This window comes from Suricata suricatta, chromosome 13 (assembly GCF_006229205.1).
Source record: "Suricata suricatta isolate VVHF042 chromosome 13, meerkat_22Aug2017_6uvM2_HiC, whole genome shotgun sequence".
NCBI lineage: Eukaryota > Metazoa > Chordata > Mammalia > Carnivora > Herpestidae > Suricata > Suricata suricatta.
Window position 1 is genome coordinate 63,116,484 of NC_043712.1, and position 21,140 is coordinate 63,137,623.

Consider the following 21,140-nt stretch of genomic DNA (forward strand, 5'->3'; position numbering starts at 1 on the left):
GTGGCAGAAAAGTCAACCTCTTTGATTCCTCTCAGGTCTCAAACTCAGGGCAGAGGCTCCTTGTGCACATCTGGAAAAATGGTTGGTGGAGCTGCGTCCCTTCCGCTCCATAAGCCCACTGTCTAGCATGATGCGTGGCATATTGGTTGAATGAATAAACCAAACCATACAGTCAAATAACTGGATTGCTCAGGAGGAATGTAAAACTAAAGAATTCTAAGAGCTTAGATTATACTTAGTGAATAAGAAAACTTCTTTTGATTAAATACCTTCCAGAATATGACCTAATTATGGATTCTATGAGTTGGTCTCAGCCCTACTTATGGAGAACATTCATTCACTGGGAAAAGGGTGAGTCCGGAGTCTGTAGTTTCAAACAGCTTCCTGGACAATTCTGATAACATGACTGGGTTACATGGACCTGAGAATCTCTAACCCAAGCCTACAAAGCTATGGTTCTAGAAAATACCCATACTTAACTCTTTATTAAAAACCATGTGTGTGCACAGGCCACTACCAACTGTTTCTATCACCTGGATGGAGCCAAGTAGACTTTTCAAAGCTAGTGGCTCCTGCTTCCTTTTCCTCCTGATTCAAAAGGCAAGAAAATACCGTTTTTTTTCTCCATAGTGTCACACCCTGGGCATGTCGGTGTCCATTGGGGCCAGTTCAGAACTTTTATTCTTTTTCAGAAAGAGAGAGACAGAGTATGAGTGAGAGAGGGGCAGAGAGAGAGGGAGACATGGAATCTAAAGCAGGCTCTGGGCTCTGAACTCTCAGCACAGAGCCCAATGTGGGGCTTGAACTCACAGACTGGACTGTGAGATCATGACCTGAGCTAAGTCAGATGCTTAATGGACTGACTCACCCAGATACCCCCCAGAATTTTTATTCTTCTTAAAGAAACAAGTTCTCAAATGCTCTTTACCCACCTGAGAGAGCCATTCCCATATGCCTTCCTGAGTATACTTTAAAAATAGGTGTCTAGGACACCTGGTGGTTCAGTCGATTAAGTGTCCGACCCTTGATCTCAGCTCAGGTCATGATCTCACAGTTTGTTGGGGGCTTGGGATTCTCTCTCTTTCTCTGCCCCTCCCCTATTTATGCAGACGTGTGCATGCTCTCTCTCAAAATAAGTAAATAAATCAGCTTTAAAAAAATGTCCAATCTGAGATCCTTAAGGATGCAGGCCTCAGTCCAGGTCAATATCCTCAGTGTTGTCCCTCATCACTTAGGAGGATTCAGGCATGTCATCTGGATTACATGAACCTGTGCCTGATTCACGTGGCTTCCTACTTATTTCTCCTGTAGATACCCCTTAGCCCACTGTGTGTGCTTTCTGGAGAGACACCATTGGCCATCCAAATACTTAATGATGCTTTTATTTTTTTTAATGTCTTTATTTATTTTTAAGAGAGAGAGAGAGGTATCAGTGGAGGGTCAGAGAGAGAGGGAGATGCAGAATCTGAAGACAGGCTCCAGGCTCTGCGCTGTCAGCACAGAGCCTGACTCGGGGCTCCAACCCACGAATCGTGAGATCATGACCTGAGCCGAAGCTGGACACTTAACCGGCTGAGCCACCCAGGCGCCCCATTAATGATGCTTTTAAAAACCATCCATATAAGTGAACAGTTCCTGGACATAAGAGTTCAAAGTTGATAACCATGAGGCAAAAGCCTCTCACTGTTAACTCTCACTTCCCAAGACTCCCTAGAACTCAAATTGAAGGAAGAAGCTTGTCCTTTCATCCAGGAGTCTTCCTTTTAGCCAGGCTGCTTGCCCATCTGGAAGCCTCTGGTGGCTCTCAGTGGCTCTTGAATCTTGTGGGAATTCTCCAGCATCACATCCAAGTTCCTGGGCAATCTGGCAAGGTCCTGCCTAAGTAATCAATGCCCTTTGCAGATCCCACTCTCCATGCAAAGCAAGCAACAATAAACCCATCCCTGACAAGGGAAATGGAAGGAGGAAAGGTCACTACTCCAAATTGTGGTCAAAATGCATTCACCAGGAGCCCCTGGGCGGCTCAGTTGGTTAAGTATCTGACTCTCATGATTTCAGCTCAGGTTGTGGCACCTGTTGGGCTCCACACTGAGCATGGAGCCTGCTTAAGATTCTTTCTTTCTGTTCCTGTCCCCTGCTTTCATGCACTTTCTCTCTAAAAAGAAAAAATACATTGACTGATCATATTTTTTTATTGATACAAAAAAAATGCACTGACCCTTCTATTACTGTGGACAAAATGACCTTGGTTAGAATGTGGCAGAGGCCGGGAGTGAGCACAGAGTGACAGTGAGGCTGGCTGGGAGGCTGCTTTCCCTCAGCCCTTCCACCAGGATGCTACATCCATTCCTCTGGTCCTGGGGCACTACCCAGTGAGCCTTAATCATGCTTACGACAAACTGGTTCATCAGCCCCGCCGCCCCATCATCGAGATCTGATTCTACCCAATGCTGCTGAAACATCCATGCTCAGTTTTCCACCACCAGACACTGGTTGTGGCTCCCCACCTGCCTGTAATGGCCACCTCTCCTACATGTCCTTCAATATTGCCTTCAGGTAGTACTTGAGCCCTCCCTGCTTCCACACATGGGAAATGACCTCTTTCCACCAAATGCTGAACTTTAGTTCATTTTTCACAAGTTACTGCTTTCTGCCTTAGGTTGGTTATTTGTGTATCTATTCTTCCTACTGAATTATTAAGCATGTTGAGGGCAAAGCTTATGTTCTCTCATCTTTGAGTCATCAATAAAGGATAGCCATACAGATTTTATTTGTGGGAAGAAGAAAGAGGACAGGGAGGAGAGGCACTGGACTAGGTACGATTTCAGACCATGGAAGATTCCTCTTGCAAATCTGGCCTGGGATACTTGACAGTTCTGTAGAAGCCTAGGCTTCAACACAGTTAACAAAGGAAATCTTCAAGAGAGAGGAAACACTTTTCATCCTTATTATTCACTTGGAGGCTCCTCTTTGACTCTTGTGAATGAGGTTCAAATGCTTTCTGGAAATTGGGTTTTGAAAGGGAAAGAAAAGAAGGAAGGACACAGAGCTTTCAATGGTGCGCCAAAGGAAAATGCCTCCTGTTTCCTCGTGGTGCCTTATGTATTTAGACAGCATCAGAGCAGATGCCCCTACTAACACACAATACCCAGAACAGACCTTCAGTTACCTAATACTCTCCAGGAGAACAGACCCTTCCTTCCCATATTTCTTTCTCTCTCATTCCACAAGACAGAATGTCATTTGAGACCCCAAAAAACTATAGACCCCCAAAATATACATCCACAGGGAAGTAAAATATAGTGAAGTCAACTTAAGTGATATTTATTGGCCATTTTGAAGGGATTCACAAGAAACGTGGAACTAATCAGGGAAGTACTGGGAATAAACATTGTTAAGGGCTGAATTTTTCTCCACAAAATTCACATGGTGAAATCCTAACCCCTAATACCTCAGAATGTGATTGTATTAGAGATGATTAAGGTCAAATGAGATCACATTAGTGGGCTCTAATTTAATCTGACTGGTGTCCTTATAAGAAGAGAAGATTAGGACAGAGATCTCTATGAACATAGAAGGTCTCCCACCTGTGAGGACAAAGTATAAAGGCAGCTGCATGTAAGCAAGGAAAGAGGCCTCAGGAGAAACCAAACCTGCCACACCTTGATCTTGGATTTCCAGCCTCCAAAACCATGAGATGATAAATGTCTGTTGCTTAAGCCCCCCAGTCGATGGGATTTTGTTATGGCAGTCTGAGCTAATATGAGTTTGAAGGCACAGATGCCAAGCATAAAATCAGGCTACAAATGAAAACTCTTGTGACTGCAGAACAGTGTGTCACTCTGAGGGGTTTGTTTGATAAACTGTGGTGACACCGCATCACAAGCCCAGCCCAAACTGAGGCCTGAGAATCTAGTCAACACATCTCAAAGTACCCCGGACAAGATGTTTAGTTACTGAGAAAATGTGAGTCGAACCACTGGACAAAAATGACAGCAAAATTATTAGGAGCCCAAAAAGCACACCTCATAATTGTAAATGCTATTAATGATAAAAAAAAACACCCCAAAACTAAGGATCTCATAGCACATATAATTTGAAAAATATAATTTCTCTAAAATTTGTAAAATAATCAGTCTGTTTTTCTTGAATGACTACTAAATATAAAATTCTTGGGGAACCTGGGTGGCTAGGTTGATTAAACATCCAACTTTTGCTCAGGTCATGATCTTGCAGTTTGCGAGTTCCAGCCCTGCATCAGGCTCTGTTCTGACAGCTCAGAGCCTAAAGCCTGCTTTGGATTCTGTGTCTCCCTTTCTTTCTTGCCCCCCACCCCCATGTTCTGTCTCTCTCTCTCAAAAATAAACATTAAAATTTTTTTAATGTAGAGTTATTATAGACACCACTGGGATTGAGTATCCCAATGAGCCTTAAAATAATGTTGATATTATTACCTAAACTGCAAAAACAAGCTTACAAGTTATTTGCCTAATGAACCACCAAATTTCTCTGTGCTAAAAGCACCACATCTTATCAAATTTCCTGATCTGTGACCTCAGCATTTTCCCTAGGAGACTTGATTTTTCCATCATTTGCTTGTGTGGCCTTTGGCACCTTGTAGGTATGTGCTTGAAAAGAAGTGGCGTTTTCTAAGACGACACAATGGCCTGCTGTTGTAACTTCTGGGATGCAGGAGCAAGTCCTGCCTATTTCCGAGACACTTGATGTGATGGGCACTCACTCATCTTCTCTATCCTCATCAGTGCCACTGCGGTCTGTGCTTCTGCCATTTAGCATGTGCTGAGCATTTCCTCCGGAGCAGACAGAGCCAGAGATGGGCCGTGAGGTGCTCTGGCGTCAGTGTGCTACTTGCTAGTACCTCGGGAAACACGTTGCCTGGGAGTTGAAATGAAGAGCTGAAGTGGTAATTAGTTCATGCATGCCCTTCTAGATGCCCACTGTGAATAAGCACTCCCATCTGTGGATTACAATCATCTGTGCTGTCAGAGCAGATTGAAGAGCGTCTATGGGTTGGCCAAGCTCTATCTTTATCTATACATTTGACAAAAATACAGATGTTTTCAATTACGTGTATTTGGTGGGGGGTTTAAGGCATCGTGCACTCAGATTTTAATTCAACTAATAGCTTTAGAACAGCACTGTTCAATAAGAATATGTATAAGCCACATTTGTCACTGAAAATTTTCTAGTTGCCATATTTAAAAAGTAAGATGTAACAGCTACAATTAATTTTAATAATATATTTTACTGGGTACATATACATTGAGTTATGATATAGCTAAAATAGTATCATTTTGACATGTAACCAATATTTTAAAAACCACTAAAGAGATATTTTACCTTCATTTGTTTGTATTAAATCTAAATCTGATGTGTTCAGGGGTGCCTGGGTGGCTCAGTCAGTTGAGCGTCTGACTTTGGCTCAGGTCCTGATCTCACGGTTTGTGGGTTCGAGCCCCGGGTTGGGCTCTGTGCTGACAGCTAGCTCAGAGCCTGGCACCTGCTTCAGATTCTGTACCTCCCTCTCTTTCTGACCCTCCCCCTGCTAGTGCTGTCTCTCTCTGTCTCTCAAAAATAAATAAAAAACATTTAAAACATTTTAAAAAATAAAATAAAATAAATCTGATGTGTTTTCACAGTCCACCTCAAATGCTACATTTTAACCAGAAATACTTGATCTGTATTTAGATTTCATAAGATTTACAGTTAAAAAAGTAGACCCGTTTATATATCCAAAGTTGTCCAAACAAAAATTGAATTATTAGATTTTAAATTTAGATTCAATTAAAAATTCAGTTCTTCAGGTACACTAGATATTTTTTAAGCACTAATAATTGCATGTGGCTAGCAGCTTCCATATTGTCATAGACTCTGAGCACCTACTATATGCATCACAGCAAGTTAAGACAAGGATGAGTCAGACACAACTCTTGTTTCCTCTGGGGGTAGGGGACAGTCTACAAATGAAATGCATACACAAATAGCAACAATGTAAGGCAGGTTACTATACTTGCTAAGGACAGAGACAGGAAAACATTACAAGGAGAGAAAAAGCATGTGAGAAGGAAGGAAGAAACAATGATGTAGAGATTGGAAATGATGGTGGGGCATATGCCTATGAGGGTAGAAATTAAAGTTTAAAAAGACAGCCTGCGGCAGTTCTGCTGATAGCCTCAAATAGCAGGGCAAAGAATTATTTGTTCTCCATCCACTGTCAATAGGGAAAAAAGTTCTTGGTGAGGATGAATCTTTTGGAAAGATTCACTTAGTACTGATGCAGACAATAGATGGAAAAGGGGGATGGTTTGGTGGCTAAAAAAACCAATTAGTTACTGAATCAGCCCAAGCAAAATATAATGAAAAAATGGGGAAATGCTAGGAAAGAAAAGAAAAATTCAAAACTTAATAAATATGTACATAAGGATACCAGGACTTGGCAATATGGCCAGGGACTCAAAGAAAAAGAGAAGTCAGAGAATTCTGTAGCAACTAAAATAAGGAAGTAGAGACAAAAGGCTGGCTGGGAAAAATTATTTCTAATGTATCTGCATATAAATGTTTAAAAAGGAGATTGGAATATGTGTACATATGGGCTGGTAGGGGGCAGGAGGAGACCTTTGGGCAGATATGAAAATAAATCAAAATCTATTGATAGAATGGTCAAATTAGCAGAATGAGGGACTTTTTTAGGAATACTTTTCCAACAGTGGGGGCAAGGAAGGAATCTGAGTAAATTAAATTACGGTACCATTGGTTAGAAAGCTAGGTAGCTGTAGGGGTGCCTGGGTGGCACAGTCGGTTAAGTGTCCAACTTCAGCTCAGGTCACAATCTCACAGTTCGTGAGTTCAAGCCCTGCGCTGGGCTCTGTGCTGACAGCTCAGCTGTCCATGCTGTCAGCTCTGTGCTGACAGCCTGCTTCAAAATATGACTCTTTCTTTGCCCCTCCCCACTCATACTCTGTCACTTTCTGTCTCAAAAATTAAAAAAAGAGAAAGCTATGCAGCTGTTAAAAATTATGGCTCTTACTAAATGTCCATCAACTGATGAATGGATCTAGATGGGGTTTATATATACAATGGAATACTGCATGGCAATGAGAAAGAATGAAATCTGGCCATTTGTAGCAATGCAATGGAATATGAGGGTGTTACGCTAAGTGAAATAAGTCAGGCAGAGAAGGACAGAGACCATATGTTTTAACTCATATGTGGAACAGGAGAAACTTAACAGAGTAGGAGGGGAAGGGGAAAAGTAGTTGGGGAGAGGGAGGGAGGCAAACCATGAGAGACTCTTGAATACTGAGAACAAACTGAGGGCTGTCAGGGGTGGGGAAGAGTGATGGGTATGGAGGAGAGCACTGGTTGGGATGAGCACTGGGTGTTATATAGAAACCAACTTGACAATAAACTATAAATAAAACAATTACGGCTCTTAAATTATATCAAAGGATAAGAGAAAACTGCTTAAGATATACTTTTAAATGAGAACTTTCAGTTTGAATAAAAAGATTCCAACTTTATTTTAAAAAGATATGCACCTAGGGATGCCTGGGCGGGTCAGTTGGTTAAGCCTCTAACTCTTGATATCAGCTCAGGTCACAATCTCGTGGTTTGTGAGATAGAGCCCTGAGTTGGGCTCTGCACTGACAGCATAGAACCTACTTGGAATTCTTTTTCTCCCTCTTTCTCTGCCCCTCCCTCACTCTTTATCTCTCTCTCTCTCTCTCTCTCTCAAAATAAATAAATAAACTTTTTTTTTTTTAAAGATACACACCTACATTCTGTATAGCACAGAAAATGTGTGGAAGGACTCATACTAAGTGGTCAGCAAGCAGAGACTATCTTTGGGGAGTAAGACTGAAGGGGGCAAGGGCTTTTACTTTTTCTATTTTGCTATTGCTTATACTTGCTACAGAGAACACATTATTTTGAATTTTAAAAAGGGAGACAGGGTATCTGGGTGGCTCAGTTGGCTGAGTGTCCCACTCTTGATTTGCACTCAGGCTGTTATCCTGGGGTCCTGGATCAAGAACCACGTTGGGCTTCACACTAAGTGTGGAGCCTGCTTAAGATTCTCTGTCTCCCTCTCTGCCCCTCTGTCCTGCTCAGGCACTCTCACTCTCTCTCTCTCTCTCAAAAAAAAAAAAAAAGCCCCCAAAAACAAAAAAGAAAAATAAGCAAACCAAATCAAAACAACAAGAAAAAGGGAGACAAAGAAAAGGGTAAACTATGTATTCATACATCTAACAAAATGACTGAAAGGATTTATCCCAAAAGATTATATCTGGGCCATTTTAATTTTCTTATTACAAACTTTTTGTATTCTAAAATAAATATGTAATGCATCTATAATCAGAAAAAAAGTCATAAAAGGAAGTAACCTATAATACCAATGGTACAATCAATTTTAAATCTGTTTGCAAAGCCAAAGGTTACAGGGTTGGGTGTTCTTTAGAGAGGTTCAGATCCAATTTCTTTTACTTCTTTGGGGCTCATGCTTACTTTTATTGCTGGTGAAGTGATTTCCACATTTTTTTTAATGATTTCCATTCAGTGTGGCCAAAAAGGAAAATCGAGGCCAACCACAAGGCAAGCCTTCCTGAGAGAAGACAAAAGGCCTCTGTAACCTGTGGAATGAAAACTTTACCGGGAGAACGTGACTCTTTTGTCATGAATGACTTCTGGTGGACAGAAATTTTTAACGAGAACAAAGAGCATCGAAGCGATTTCAGTGCCCTGGTTGTCAATCCAGGCCAAGCACACTCGTAACTTTATATTATAATGATGGGGACAAAGAACAAGGTGTCCCATTCACCGCCAGGCGCCTGCAACCAGAGGGTCCCAGGTCTTTGTAGAGTCTCTCGCTGAGGTGGAAACAAGAAGGAACTCTCAAGGACTACAAAAAAGGGCTGTGAGCGAGTAGATCATCATCAACCATATAAATAACGGCAGAGAATGGGCACAGAGATGAGACGATGCCATCTGGTCATTCACCACTGGAAAGATGTGCAGGGTCTTTTCTGTCTGATGCTGTTGTTTTTACTGAACAGTTAAGTGCCCAAGGAAATACCAGTTGGGTCTTAAAGACAATTTATAGCTGGGTTGGCCTCATTGCACCTGGCTGTGTTTTGACAGCAGGTTTCGTCAGTTTATAGCAGAAATTCTTGTCTACACTATTGGCTGTCACAAAAGCAACTAGACCTTGGAAAAAATGCACTGCTCAGAGGCAAATCTCCCTTCACCACACCCCTCCCCCTTTTAATGAAAAGCAAAAGCCTCCTGCTGGTGGTAAAGCCTCCTTCTCTTCAGGGGGAAATTAGGGAACCTCCTGGGACCCAGAGGGTCAGGCCCAGTGTTACAACCCAAGTGGGGTGCACCTGCTTCTGGGTACCCGATTAAGGACTCTTTCTTTTCTCTTCCCTCAGGGCAAACTGCTGAACACAGCAGCCTCCTTGTTTGGAGCCAGGAAATTTCGGGATTTTGCTCTGTGAGCTCCCCACTCTTCCCAACTCCCAGGCCACGGAAAGAATGTCTGGGCGCCTTGCAACAGCCTGGCCTCGGAGCACAAGGCGCACAGCTTTGACGAATGCCCTTGGCCCTCATCTTAAACAAGAAGGTAGTGCTTGGCTAGTTGGCATAACTTTGTTTCTGAGATTTTTCTAATAGGTGATTGGCTTGGTTTGGAAGCCACCATGTTGGAAACCACAGGACCTCATTATGCTACACAGGAGGTGAAAGTACTGGCTCCCAGGACCAGGTGCTGCCTTACCCATCCCTGTTCTGTTTCGTCTTTTTAGACCTCAGGATTTTGTTCTTTTTGCTTCCAAAAGGATTGGGCCAAACAAATAACTTTTAACAGATGACATGCATCCCTGAACAGAAGGCAATGCATCCTTTTAAGGAATGAGTTCATGTCGGCTGGTGGCCAATATCTCCCCCCCTGTGACAGAACGGACAAAGATGTGAAGAGAGGATGAAAAGGTAATGGAGAGCAACCCCTCCTGTTCCTTAATTTCATGGTTCACAGACCTTCATTGACATTCAGACACTCCCAAGGGGAAGCTCATATAACTAGCCATGAAACTAGAAACGAGCGAGCTCTGGGGGTGCCTGCCTGGGCCCAGGGCAGACTTTCTCACTGCCATGGGGGTCCACTCACAGACACTAGGGCCCACTATGCTGGGTCTGCAGCTGCTCTGACCAGCCCCACGCAAGGTGCCTCCCTCGACTTCCCAGGGCCCATGCTCCACGGAGGGTCAGCGCTCAGGGCTGCCTGCAGGCTCCAGGCAGCACAGGACCTGGGCAGAGTAGAGGGAGAGAAGGACCCAAGCCAGGCAGTTCCTGTGAAGCTGGGCCTGGGTGGGAACATCTCTCCCACAGAGGTGCCCATAGGCTGAAAGAAGGGAAGACGGCAGAACCTTCAGTAGGGGCAGGTCCTTGTCCATAAGACAGAGAAGTGAATCTAAATGGCTCATGCAGAAAAGACCAGCTTGACAAGGCAGGGATGCAGAGCCAGAGGAGGGAGCTGAAGGGCTAGCTGCACCAGGAAAACGACGGGGAACCAAGGGCATGACAAGTCTGAGGAGAGCTGTAGGCAGACCACTCACTCATCTGGTTGTGTCCAGAGAGCAGAGCTGGAGGCCACCTGATCAACCCACTGGTAGCTTTGAAGTGTGGCCTGGTGACAACATCCAAAATATACACCACATTTTGCAAAATCTCACTTAACACCACCACTCAAGGTCAACCAGACGCCCTCCTCTAGCACCACAGTCCCTCGAGGCAGAGGCCAGAGGCACACACCATGATGGCAGGCTGACAAGGGTGGGAGACTGTCATTTTCCTGACTTAGGGATACTCCAGCTCAGCAAGGTGACTGATTTTATACATACGCATATAAATAAATCACTGTCATAAGCAACACCTCAAGCAGCAGCTTTACTATCCTCCACGGACTCTCTGAGTGAGCAGTAATGTTGGGCATACCTGGGGTATTCCAGAACTCTCAAGCCAGTCTCGGAAGATGTTCTCCACAGACAGCTCAAGCCTTTAAAAATAAAACAAAAAGAAAAGGATTAAAAACTTACAGAGCACTTATTACACAGCATGTTTCTATGGGCACATGAGAGCATCCATCTCCCAGAGAAGCATCTCCCAGAGACACAACAGTGTCCCAGGTTAAAGTGCAGAGGGAACCCGGTCACACTCAGGACAGCTTCGGTGCGTAGGAATGTGCACTGTGAAACCTAAAAATCAGAGCCACACCATAACAGATGCTCGTTATGCCTTGGCAGGAACTGTTTGGTTGGGAGCACCAATTCATGGACGACAGGGCATGTCCACAGGACATAACAGGCGTGACCGCTTCCTCCAGAGTCGGCAGCACAGTGAAATCCGAATGCTATAGCATGTAGTACACCAAAATGAAATCTGAACTTTATCATGATGAGGGGCAGTGACAGGCATAAATGGTGCAATTCACTGTCAGCACAGACGGGTTGGCTGCAGGAGTTTCCGCGCTTCTGTTTTAAGCAGGCCCACATTCTGCTTTATTTGAAATATCGCAGTTGCTTGTAAGTCCAACCCAAAGTCAGCTGAAATTCTTTGGGTTTCAGGTCTTGCTGATTTGAATACTCCTTAAATTTGTGAAGTATCCAGGATATTTAGGGTCAAGAGACTTTAGGTTGTGTCTTCCTGTCTTCCTGGGCTAATGATGTTTAAAGCAACCTCAGACCACGTCTAGATAACTCCCATTCATGCCCCATATCTCTGCTCGCAGGGGCCTTTCCCAAGCCCTCTCCCAGGCTGTGTGTGACATCCACCATGCTCCCTGTCCCCTGAGCCACAGCATTCATCAGTTTGTGACTGTCATTTATTTAACCACTGGCCCTTCACCTGTCCCCTTGCTGGATTGAAGCCCTCTGAGATCAGGGTCTAATGTCTGTTTTACTCTCTTCTCTAAATCCAGAATGGAGACCACTTCCTGGTATAAGAAGATTCCCATAGGTACTTTTTATTGGAATGAGTGAAAACACATTTTACAGTGGACTCGATGAAAAATATTCCCTTTTAATTTAAAAATCACCTTTCCCAGTAAAAGCTTCCCAAGATGTTAGGCTCCAGACTTTAAAAAATATATATAAAATATCACTTTCCTCCCTCCCTCCCTCCCTTTAGGGATTGTAGAGAAGTTGTGGGAAGATATAGTGCTGTCTGCATTGTTAAGTTGTTGAAGGCCAGTGCTCCCTTCACCTTCTGAGCTGGGCAGTAGTAGGAGAGGGAGGAGGGAAAAGTGGGCCTGGGTGGGGGTGGGGAAGAGGGAGCCGACTGATATTTTCACTTCCTTTTTCTGCTCCAGTGAGAAGCAAAGGTTGCAGAATGATGCAGCCCTTGGTACTTCCAAACAAAACAGGGGGCAAGATGGATGACACAGACAAAGCGGTTTGGATTCAGTTTCAAGGTGATGCCCATCTGTGGGATGGCCAGCAGGGGAAGGGGAGAGGTCAGCAATGGAGAGGGGGAGAGTGACGACCTCCCAAGGCTGCTTGCACTGGGCTCATCCAAGTTCCCAGACTCAATGGAAGTACTGGATGTGCCTCGTATGCAGGTATGCCTTACACCACCACTTTGTGGTCATTCAGCAGCATCGATTCAAGAGAGAGTGGCTAAGTTTCCACTCATAACCATGAGAGTGTAGAGACATGTGTGTGCATGCACGAGTGTGTGAGCAAGTGAGACCGGGGTGGGTGGGCGACTGGAAGAGAGGAGGTAGCTCTCAGAACACCTTAAATCCAGATCACTGTTGCTTTTGGAGCTTCATTGGCCACACGGAGCAGTGCTGGAAATGCCCATAACAGGCCTGACAGATCTGCTGGGAGGAAGAAGCTGGGCTGAAGGGGCGTCTTGGAGAAGGTCTGAGGAGACTCAAAGTGGTCTTAGTTTCTAATGAAATGTGAGAGGCTACAAAGGCAGTCAGACTGTATAATTTCCATTGAAGACGGGTGCTCCGTGCAAGGCCTGCTCTTGCAGACCATCCCACCTTGTCAGGCACTCAGGAGGGCGGTCATTTGGTGGTGCTGGGTTCCTGCCCTGGGGCCTCAACAGCTGTGGGGGATCTGCCGGTGCTCTAAGTTGTCTGTCCTGATTGAGAGGCACGCCTGCTTTCTTCCCTGTCCTTCCTTCCTGAAGCTTCTTCTAAGCCACCCATTCATCTGCTTCCTTTCCAGCCAGAGAGGGGCATTCCAGGGTCCGGAGCCCTGGGGCCAAAAGCTCCTGTCACCATCCTTCCCTCGAACTCAGGAAAGCCAGAGCAAGAGACTGACTTTGTCCCGAGCTCTGTTGTGTTGTGGCATTCTAGGAAGATAGGCATTCTTAAACCTTGCACAACTTGAGAGGAAGACGGGGAATTTAGAAAGGATTTAGACAAGAGTGGTAGTGAGGATCAAAGGGCCGAGTGCACTGTATCTGCGAGGGAGGTCAAGGGAACTGGGATTAAATGTCCTGAGGAAGAGAAGTCTGGGAGTGACTTCATGGCCATTTTTGAGTGATTTTACAAAAGATGGCGAACAGCTGTTGTGCATCCCCCATGGAGGAGTAAGAGGGCACGGACATAAATTTCCTTCGGGGAATTTTAGCTTAAACACACATTGTTAGGGGTGGCATGGGGAGGACTGAGGAGTTGAGTCCTGGAATGTTACTAAGCAGGGCCCAAGTCTTCACCAGAGAACACTGATGAAGGGCAGTGCCTTTCTGCCTGTGGGTTCGTTCGCTAGATATACCTAGAGGTCACTAGGTTCTGTGGAAGGCTCAGACAGGAAACTTCGGGGCCTGACTGTCTGACAGGGACACACAGCAGACACAGTCACAGTGCTGTCAGTGCCTGTGTGGAGAGGTGGGACTATGTGTGGAAGAGGCACCGGCTGCATCAGGTGCAACAGCTAGAAGGAGGACAGCAGGAGGTGTGTTAGGGGAGTCTTTTTTTTTTAATTAAGTTTATTTATTTATTTTGAGAGGGAGAGCACGCTCATGCAAGCAGGGTAGAGGCAGAGAGAAAGGGAAGCAAAAAATCCCATGCAGGCTCCATGCTGTCAGTGCAGAGCCTTACATAAGTCTCGATCCCATGAACCATAAGATCATGACAACTGAAATCTAGAGTCGGATGCTTAACCAACTGCACCACTCAGGCACCCCAGAAGTCTTCTTAAAGGAAGGAAATCATGAACCACGTCATGGAGGAAGGCTGTGCTATCCCCAACGATGAGGCAGGACCAGTAAAACAGAAGGAAAGTGCATGCAAGGCAAAGGGAGCTGAAGCAGGAAAGCCCAAAGCCATGGTCGACTCGTCTGGCACAGAGAATGAGGTGAGGGAAAAAAAGGGGTGCCCTATGAGAACCTTGATGTCCTGCTACTGGGCCTTGGCTTCATCAAAGAGACTTTGAGTACAGCTGCAGAATGGCACAAATAAAACAGAGTTGAGGAAGAGTAACTGAGGGAAAAGAGGCTGGAGGCAGGGAGACCAAAGTGGAGACTGTGAATGTGCTCACGTGAGAAGCTACCTGAGGAGGGTTATAAAGATGTGGGGAGCTGGTACTGGGGATGGAGGTGGAGGGTGGCGCTGGATGAGGGAGAGACCATGTGCAGACAGTGGGCCCCATCACTCTCTGCAGGATGATTCCCATGGAATATACATCCTGGTGAACAAATTGTGCTACAGTCTAGAACCTGAACAACTGACCAGGCCAACTGTACGGGTTACTCCATTGGAAAATATTAAGGTGAATTTTGCTTTGCCATTATTTAGTATTTGCACACACAGGTACTATTATACAGTGGCACTAAAAACAAAGCTAATAAGAACTCCTCTGTCCACTAAGTAAAGGCATAAAAGTAGTAGCTATTGCTTATTGAACACCTACTATGTGCCAGGCACTATAGCAAAAATCTCATTTACATTTTACAATATTTGTGCAAGACCAATATTATTATCTCCATCTCTGAGATGAGAAAATACAAGTTCCAAGAAGTTAAGGGACTTATCCAAGGCCACACAGATGGCTCTTGAAGAGCTGGGATCCATGTCTATGCTGCCTGCTATAAAGCCCCCACTTTGCTTTCTATGCTGAACCTAGGTGTCGTGATACATCAGTCGTGATTTTTGCTGCAGGTGGAAAAGAAGGGCCCGTGCTTGCTCCAAACAATGCTGTCTTCTTCTGGCCCACATCTCTCCTGCTGAAGGTGGCCTGGCCCCTGCTGTGGTGGCCCTGTTTGTGTGCCCTTCAATTTCAGCTGAGAAGAGATGGGGAGACCCTTAGGTGGGGCAAAAGTGCGAAGGCAGGAGAGCTCATCATTCAGCTGCATCCAGGAACAAAAGACACTCTTCCCGTGAACAAAAATAACATGTGTTTTCAGATCACTTTTCTTTGGAAAGGTTCAAAGCATCTTATAACCATTATCATTTCATTCCTCATAATGTCCTTGTGAAGTAGGTGTCAATTGTTGTGTGTGGCTTTTAGCAGATGGAGAAACTACAGCATGAGAGGACAGGCCAAAGTTGGGCCAGACAAAGGGCCAAGGACAAGACCCAGGTTTCTCAACTCCCAGCACCATGCAGACATCCAACTGCACTAAGATGTGTATTTGGGGATTGCTAATGGGGAATGAGATATTGAACTATGAGAGGAAGATAAAAGCAATTAACTCCAGCTGCTAAAAAAACAACCACAACAACAATATTTTTTAAGGTACTAGAAGTGGCCTTATCTCCCAAAGAAATTATGAGACATGTGTGTAATACCTACTTTTTTTTAAGTAGGCTCGATGCCCAACATGGGGCTTGAACTCACGACCTTAAGATCAAGAGTTGCGTGCTCTACCAACTAAACCAACCAGATGCCCCAAAAATGCTTCATTTGCAAGGAAGAAATGGACTGCATGTTTGGAGGGGAAAAGTGACAATTATATAGTTTTTGCTGTTTTGTCATAATTATTGAGGTGACACTGCAGGTGAATTTTTAGGTCTGGACTTGGATACACAGCCATGATAAAGCAAAAGTTGGCTTTTTCAAATCAAGACACTTATGAGCCAATGGTGAATGTTTCCCCTCTGAGATCATGTGGCTTAAATAATCACAACAACAAGCACAAGCATTTCCACTTCGCTGGGACCCAGGACTTACAGGAAATTACTCTTCTGCATGTCTGATCACTATGGAAATTGATTTTATAGAGATAGCTGAAAGTACACAGACCCACGACTGCGTGCCCCCATATTTTTACTAGCGAGCAGTGCTTCCGCCTCATTACCCAGGCCTCCTGGATATCTGGAACAGCAGGTTGTTTCGCCCTCCAGCTGGGAGAGTTCCCTCTCTGTACTCCTACATCCTGTAAGTCAACTCTGCATTTCAGGCGTCTGTCTCCAGTCCCTCTGAGCTACCACTGTGGTGGTCACACATAGTTACTACGGCAAGGGAAAGAATATGCTGGACACCCTGGCATAATGCTGGTTAGAGAAATAAGCTGTGTTTAAAGCTGAAAAAGTTTAAAAGCAATAATGCTTCTCTTTGTGATGTTAACATGCATAGAAATAGATGCAGGCTTGTGTGAAAATGGTATTCCACTTGCTGTATTGCTTGTTCAGTTCTGAGGGCAGAGTGACAAGGCTGAGTGAAGTGACCGTCAGCTTTTTCTGCTACTTGTGCCTATCAACTTGCTGCTGACCAGAAGAGATGTCTTTATGACTCTTGGTTCCCACCTGCAGCCCCTTGAGATTCCAAAGATCACACACTCTCCACGCCTCTAAAGGAAAGCACAGCTTTCCCAACTTCCTAAAGCCCCTTGCAACTTTCACGTGAACTAAACCGCAGGTAGAATAGACTTTGGAAGTGCAGGTACTAGACACATGATGCATGCAATCATTGGGGCCCTCCGTTCTCAGGGTCTAAAATGGAAATGTCCTTGCTCAGCACATGGCTGACATTCTGCATAGATTTTCAAATTTGTAATTTATTTTCTGTTGTTGTTTTTTTTTAAGAGAGAGAGGGAGTGTGAGCAGGGGAGAGGGGCAGAGGGAGAGAGAGAGAATGCAAAGAAGGCTCCACGCTGTCCACACAGAGCCCAATACAGGGCTCAGTCCCACAAACCTGGTATCATGACCTCAGCCGAAATCAAGAGTTGGATGCCCGACCAACTGAACAACCCAGGTGTCCCAGTAATTTGTCTTTAAGTTCTCTCTCTATGTGTGGATACAAATAGTATGCATCTCAGAACCGTGCACATGGCTACTTATTTTTTGATCAAAAGGAGTCATCTGTGCTTAGATAGATAATGAAGATTATTGAAGTCATATTTATAAGCGAGTACTCCCTAGCTCTGTGGGGGAGGAGAGGTAGTGAATTAAACCAAACATATGAACAGTACACACAGACATAATAATTGATGGGCAAAGAAAGAGCCGCTGTTGATACAGCTGCGGTATCAGGTGGGCAGGGCACTCTTGTACCAAAGTGGGCTGGAGCCTAGGATCTATTTGGATTTCTTTCTAAGCACTTTTAATTTTTTCTTCCCTTGGTCTCATAAAACATTAGCATTTAAACACAAACCTCACATTGAAGATGTCTGGAACACAACACCTCACCTTCCTCCCCTCCACCTTTAAATTCTCTCCCTTCCCCTCCCTCTGCCCCATACTGGTTCCTGAGACAAATCCCCCCTTCTCCAGGCTGTTTCCAGAGCTACTTCAGAGAACAACTGAGTGGCCAAGAAAGGTAGGTCAGGTCGTGCTGCACTCCTCCTCATAACTTCCCAAAACAGTCAACCAAGTCTTACCTGTGGCCCCCCTGGAACAGCCCTCAGATCTGTTTATTACCCTCAAACCCTCCTGCCACAACCCTGCCCGGTTCCAGCTCTAGATCTTGCTGGATGAACAGCTGTCTTGGTTTCTCACTGGTGGACTTCCAGTCCTCCCTGCCCACATCTACCTTCCACAGCAACCTGCACCCCACCCCCAGTATCTTTCCAACCTGCCGATGGCACTCTCCTACTTTAAACCTTCAAAAGTACTTCCTTGCTTGCAGGCTGGAGGCCAGGACACTGGGGACTTTCCCTGTGTATTGAGGACTCTGAAACTCCCAGGAGCACTTCCTATACTGAGTCATAATGATCTGTTTCATGCATATCTTCAGCAGTGGATTAGAGGCTCCCTGTAGGCTGGGCATGGAATCTATTCCTTTGTGTCTCCTAGTGTCCAGTTGAAAGCCTGGTATGGGTGGTGCTCAACAGATAGAGTTAAATTAATCAAAACAAGAGAACAACACAAAAGCACTATGACACACAGGATGCTGGCCCCTGAACACTAACTGGTCTAATCTGAAGAACCCTGTCCTGATCAGAATGGCTCACGTGCCTAACAGATGTGCCCAGGGATCAGTTTGCAGCAGAGCCACAGATTAGAAGCTCTGGGGGTAGGTGTGGGGCCTTTGGAGACCCAGAAAAAATTGGTACAATATGCTGCCTAGGTAAAAGGGCAAATGGTCTGTTTTAATAGCTGAATCAGATTCTCAGTTTAGTTAGCAGGAAAAAAGATGTTTGAGTCTCAAAAAATATTCTGGTATACTTGCTGAAATAGATTCTTGTAGGAAGGAAATCGTCTTAACTTTTCAAGGGAATTTTACAAAGAAGCTTAAACCTCCTAGCTAAAACATGATCCTAACTGGAGAGGCATCCTCTCAAATGGTGAAGATTGGTGGTCGGTGGCCACCAGGAAACAGACAGGGCTCTCCACAATCGCAACAAAGGTCTCTTTGTGGGCCCAACAGAGTGTTCCTCGATACATATTCACAATGGTAAAATCCAGGTCCCCTGGAGCCAGAGGGCTCAGGGCCATCCACATGAACTTCGTAACCTTATTAGCAAGAGGATGAAAAGAAAGAAGACCTCCCAAAATAAAAAATGCATTTTGTTGCTTCCATGAAATTTGCTGTATTTGTGCCCTAAGAAGCTCTTCTGAAAGAATGCATAGAAACAGACTTTGGTAAGAAGAATACACCATTTCTATTCATTTTCTTTTCTTTTTTTCCCCCCTGCATTAGCTTCTAAGGAAACTGCTTAAATCTATCAGAGGGCATGAAAACTTACTCCAGGGAAGGTACAGAAGAAAAGGAAAAAAAATATATATATATATATATCTTTCAGGTAAAGTGTTGTTCTTGGCCTTAGGAATAATGGCCACAGCTGCTGTGATTATTGCATAAAAACCCATATCTCTGCTCAAAAAGAAAGGATTGTAAATCGGAAACATTTTAGACTTTCGAAAACAAACCACTTCCTTCCTCCTGAACAGCTCATTATCTTGGCAGATTACTAAAGTCCCATGCAATCTCCTCGTTTAAGACTTCCTTTAGCATCAGAACACATGAACACGAAGAGGTAGAAATAAAGGAATTTATCGAATAATAGAGGTATGTTCATCCTGTATGGTGTATTGGTTTGCTTTATGTGCATGTGCTCACATCTAATTTTATTTTATTTTTAAAGTTTATTCATTTATTTTGAGAGAGAGAGAACAGGGGAGGGGCAGAGAGAGAGGGAGACAGAGAATCCCAAGCAGGTTCTGTGCTAACAGCACGGAGCCCAATGAGGGCTCAGACCCACGAATTGCATGATCATGACCTGAACCAAAACAAAGAGTCAGAGGCTTAACCAACTGACCCAAGTAGGTGCCCTCACATCTAATTTTAAAAAGCACAAGTGGCTAATTGGAATTAGAAGTAGAATTGGAATTGGAAGTAGAAGGTGAAAGACAGGAGTTAAAACAAAAGGGCAGGCAAAAATCTAACACGTAGGAAAAAAATCTTCATGTCTTCATGGCCCTTGGAACCTCCCCTGAACTTACATCTCATCTCCAGGTGGCATAAACCCTGCCACCTTCCCTTTAAGACACTCAATTTGGACTTCCTGTAAGACTGGCCTACCTACATGGAGGATGACCTTGTATGGGTCAAAGTAGTATCCGCGGGAAAGAATCCATTCCCACATTTGGAAAGCCATTGTGAGCATAAAAACATAGTCAAATCTGTGGGTCAGAAAGGAGAGCATGGGGAAGAGAAGGGGGAAAGAGTTGGGGAGAGAGAGGGACACAAAACATGAGAGACTACTGAATACTGAAAACGAACAGAGGGTTGAAGGGGGAGGGGAAGGGGGAAAAGAGGTGGTGGTAATGGAGGAGAGCACTTGTGGGGAAGAGCACTGGGTGTTATATGGAAACCAATTTGACAATAAACTATTAAAATAAATAAATAAATAAATAAAAGAAAGGAGAGGAACATTGGCTCCTCTTCAAAGAAATGTTTGATTTCTCAAGATGCCCCCTTTTAACATTAAATACCAATTTTGCTATTAGAAATTGTTTCAGGGTATTCACTTTTACTGTCAAAATAAAGACAGGAAATTAGAAGGAGAGGGTTGGAATGAACCTAGTCTAAACTCTGATGTAGGTCCTAAACCTCCTTCTCCTATACATGGTAAGCCCCTCATACCTCAGTCCTCTTACTGGTAAAATAGGAACAGGCATGTCATGCACCAAATGGTATTCGACGGAGGGTTAACTGAGTATCTGCATACAGGAAACTCCCGATGAGTGCTGCCTTACAATAACCAATATGATGAGGCGGCGCCTGGTTGGCTCAGTCATTTGAGCATCCAACTCTTGATTTCCGCTCTGGTAGTGATCTCATTGTTATGGGACTGAGCCCCATGTGGAGCTCTGTGCTGGGCATGGAGCCTGTTGGAGATTCTCTCTCTCCCTCCCTCTGCCCTTCTCCCCTGCTTTCTCTCTCACTGTCTGTCTAAAATAAAATTAGACAATAACCATTATTATGATGATGGTGGTGGTGGAGGACTATAATAAGGATTAAATGATTTATTGTATGTAACAGTGACTGATGCACGAAACATGACTATTATTATAACTGTATCAATCATTGATTGAGCACCTACTTTTCACAGGTATATATATACATACATATATATATACATATATATACACAAACACACACACACATACATATATATACATACATACATACACACACATATATATACATACATATATATATATATATATA

At 44.3% G+C, this 21,140-nt stretch overlaps 1 protein-coding gene across 1 annotated transcript in view; it reads right to left on the reverse strand.

Moving 5' to 3' along the window:
- The window catches only part of AOPEP (aminopeptidase O (putative)), a 333,459-nt gene that overhangs the window by 87,661 nt on the left and 224,658 nt on the right, over nt 1-21,140 (reverse strand). The window contains exon 12 of the mRNA XM_029919477.1: nt 11,008-11,068. Within this exon, the coding sequence (XP_029775337.1) occupies nt 11,008-11,068 (61 nt within the window). The remainder of the gene's footprint in view (nt 1-11,007; nt 11,069-21,140) is intronic.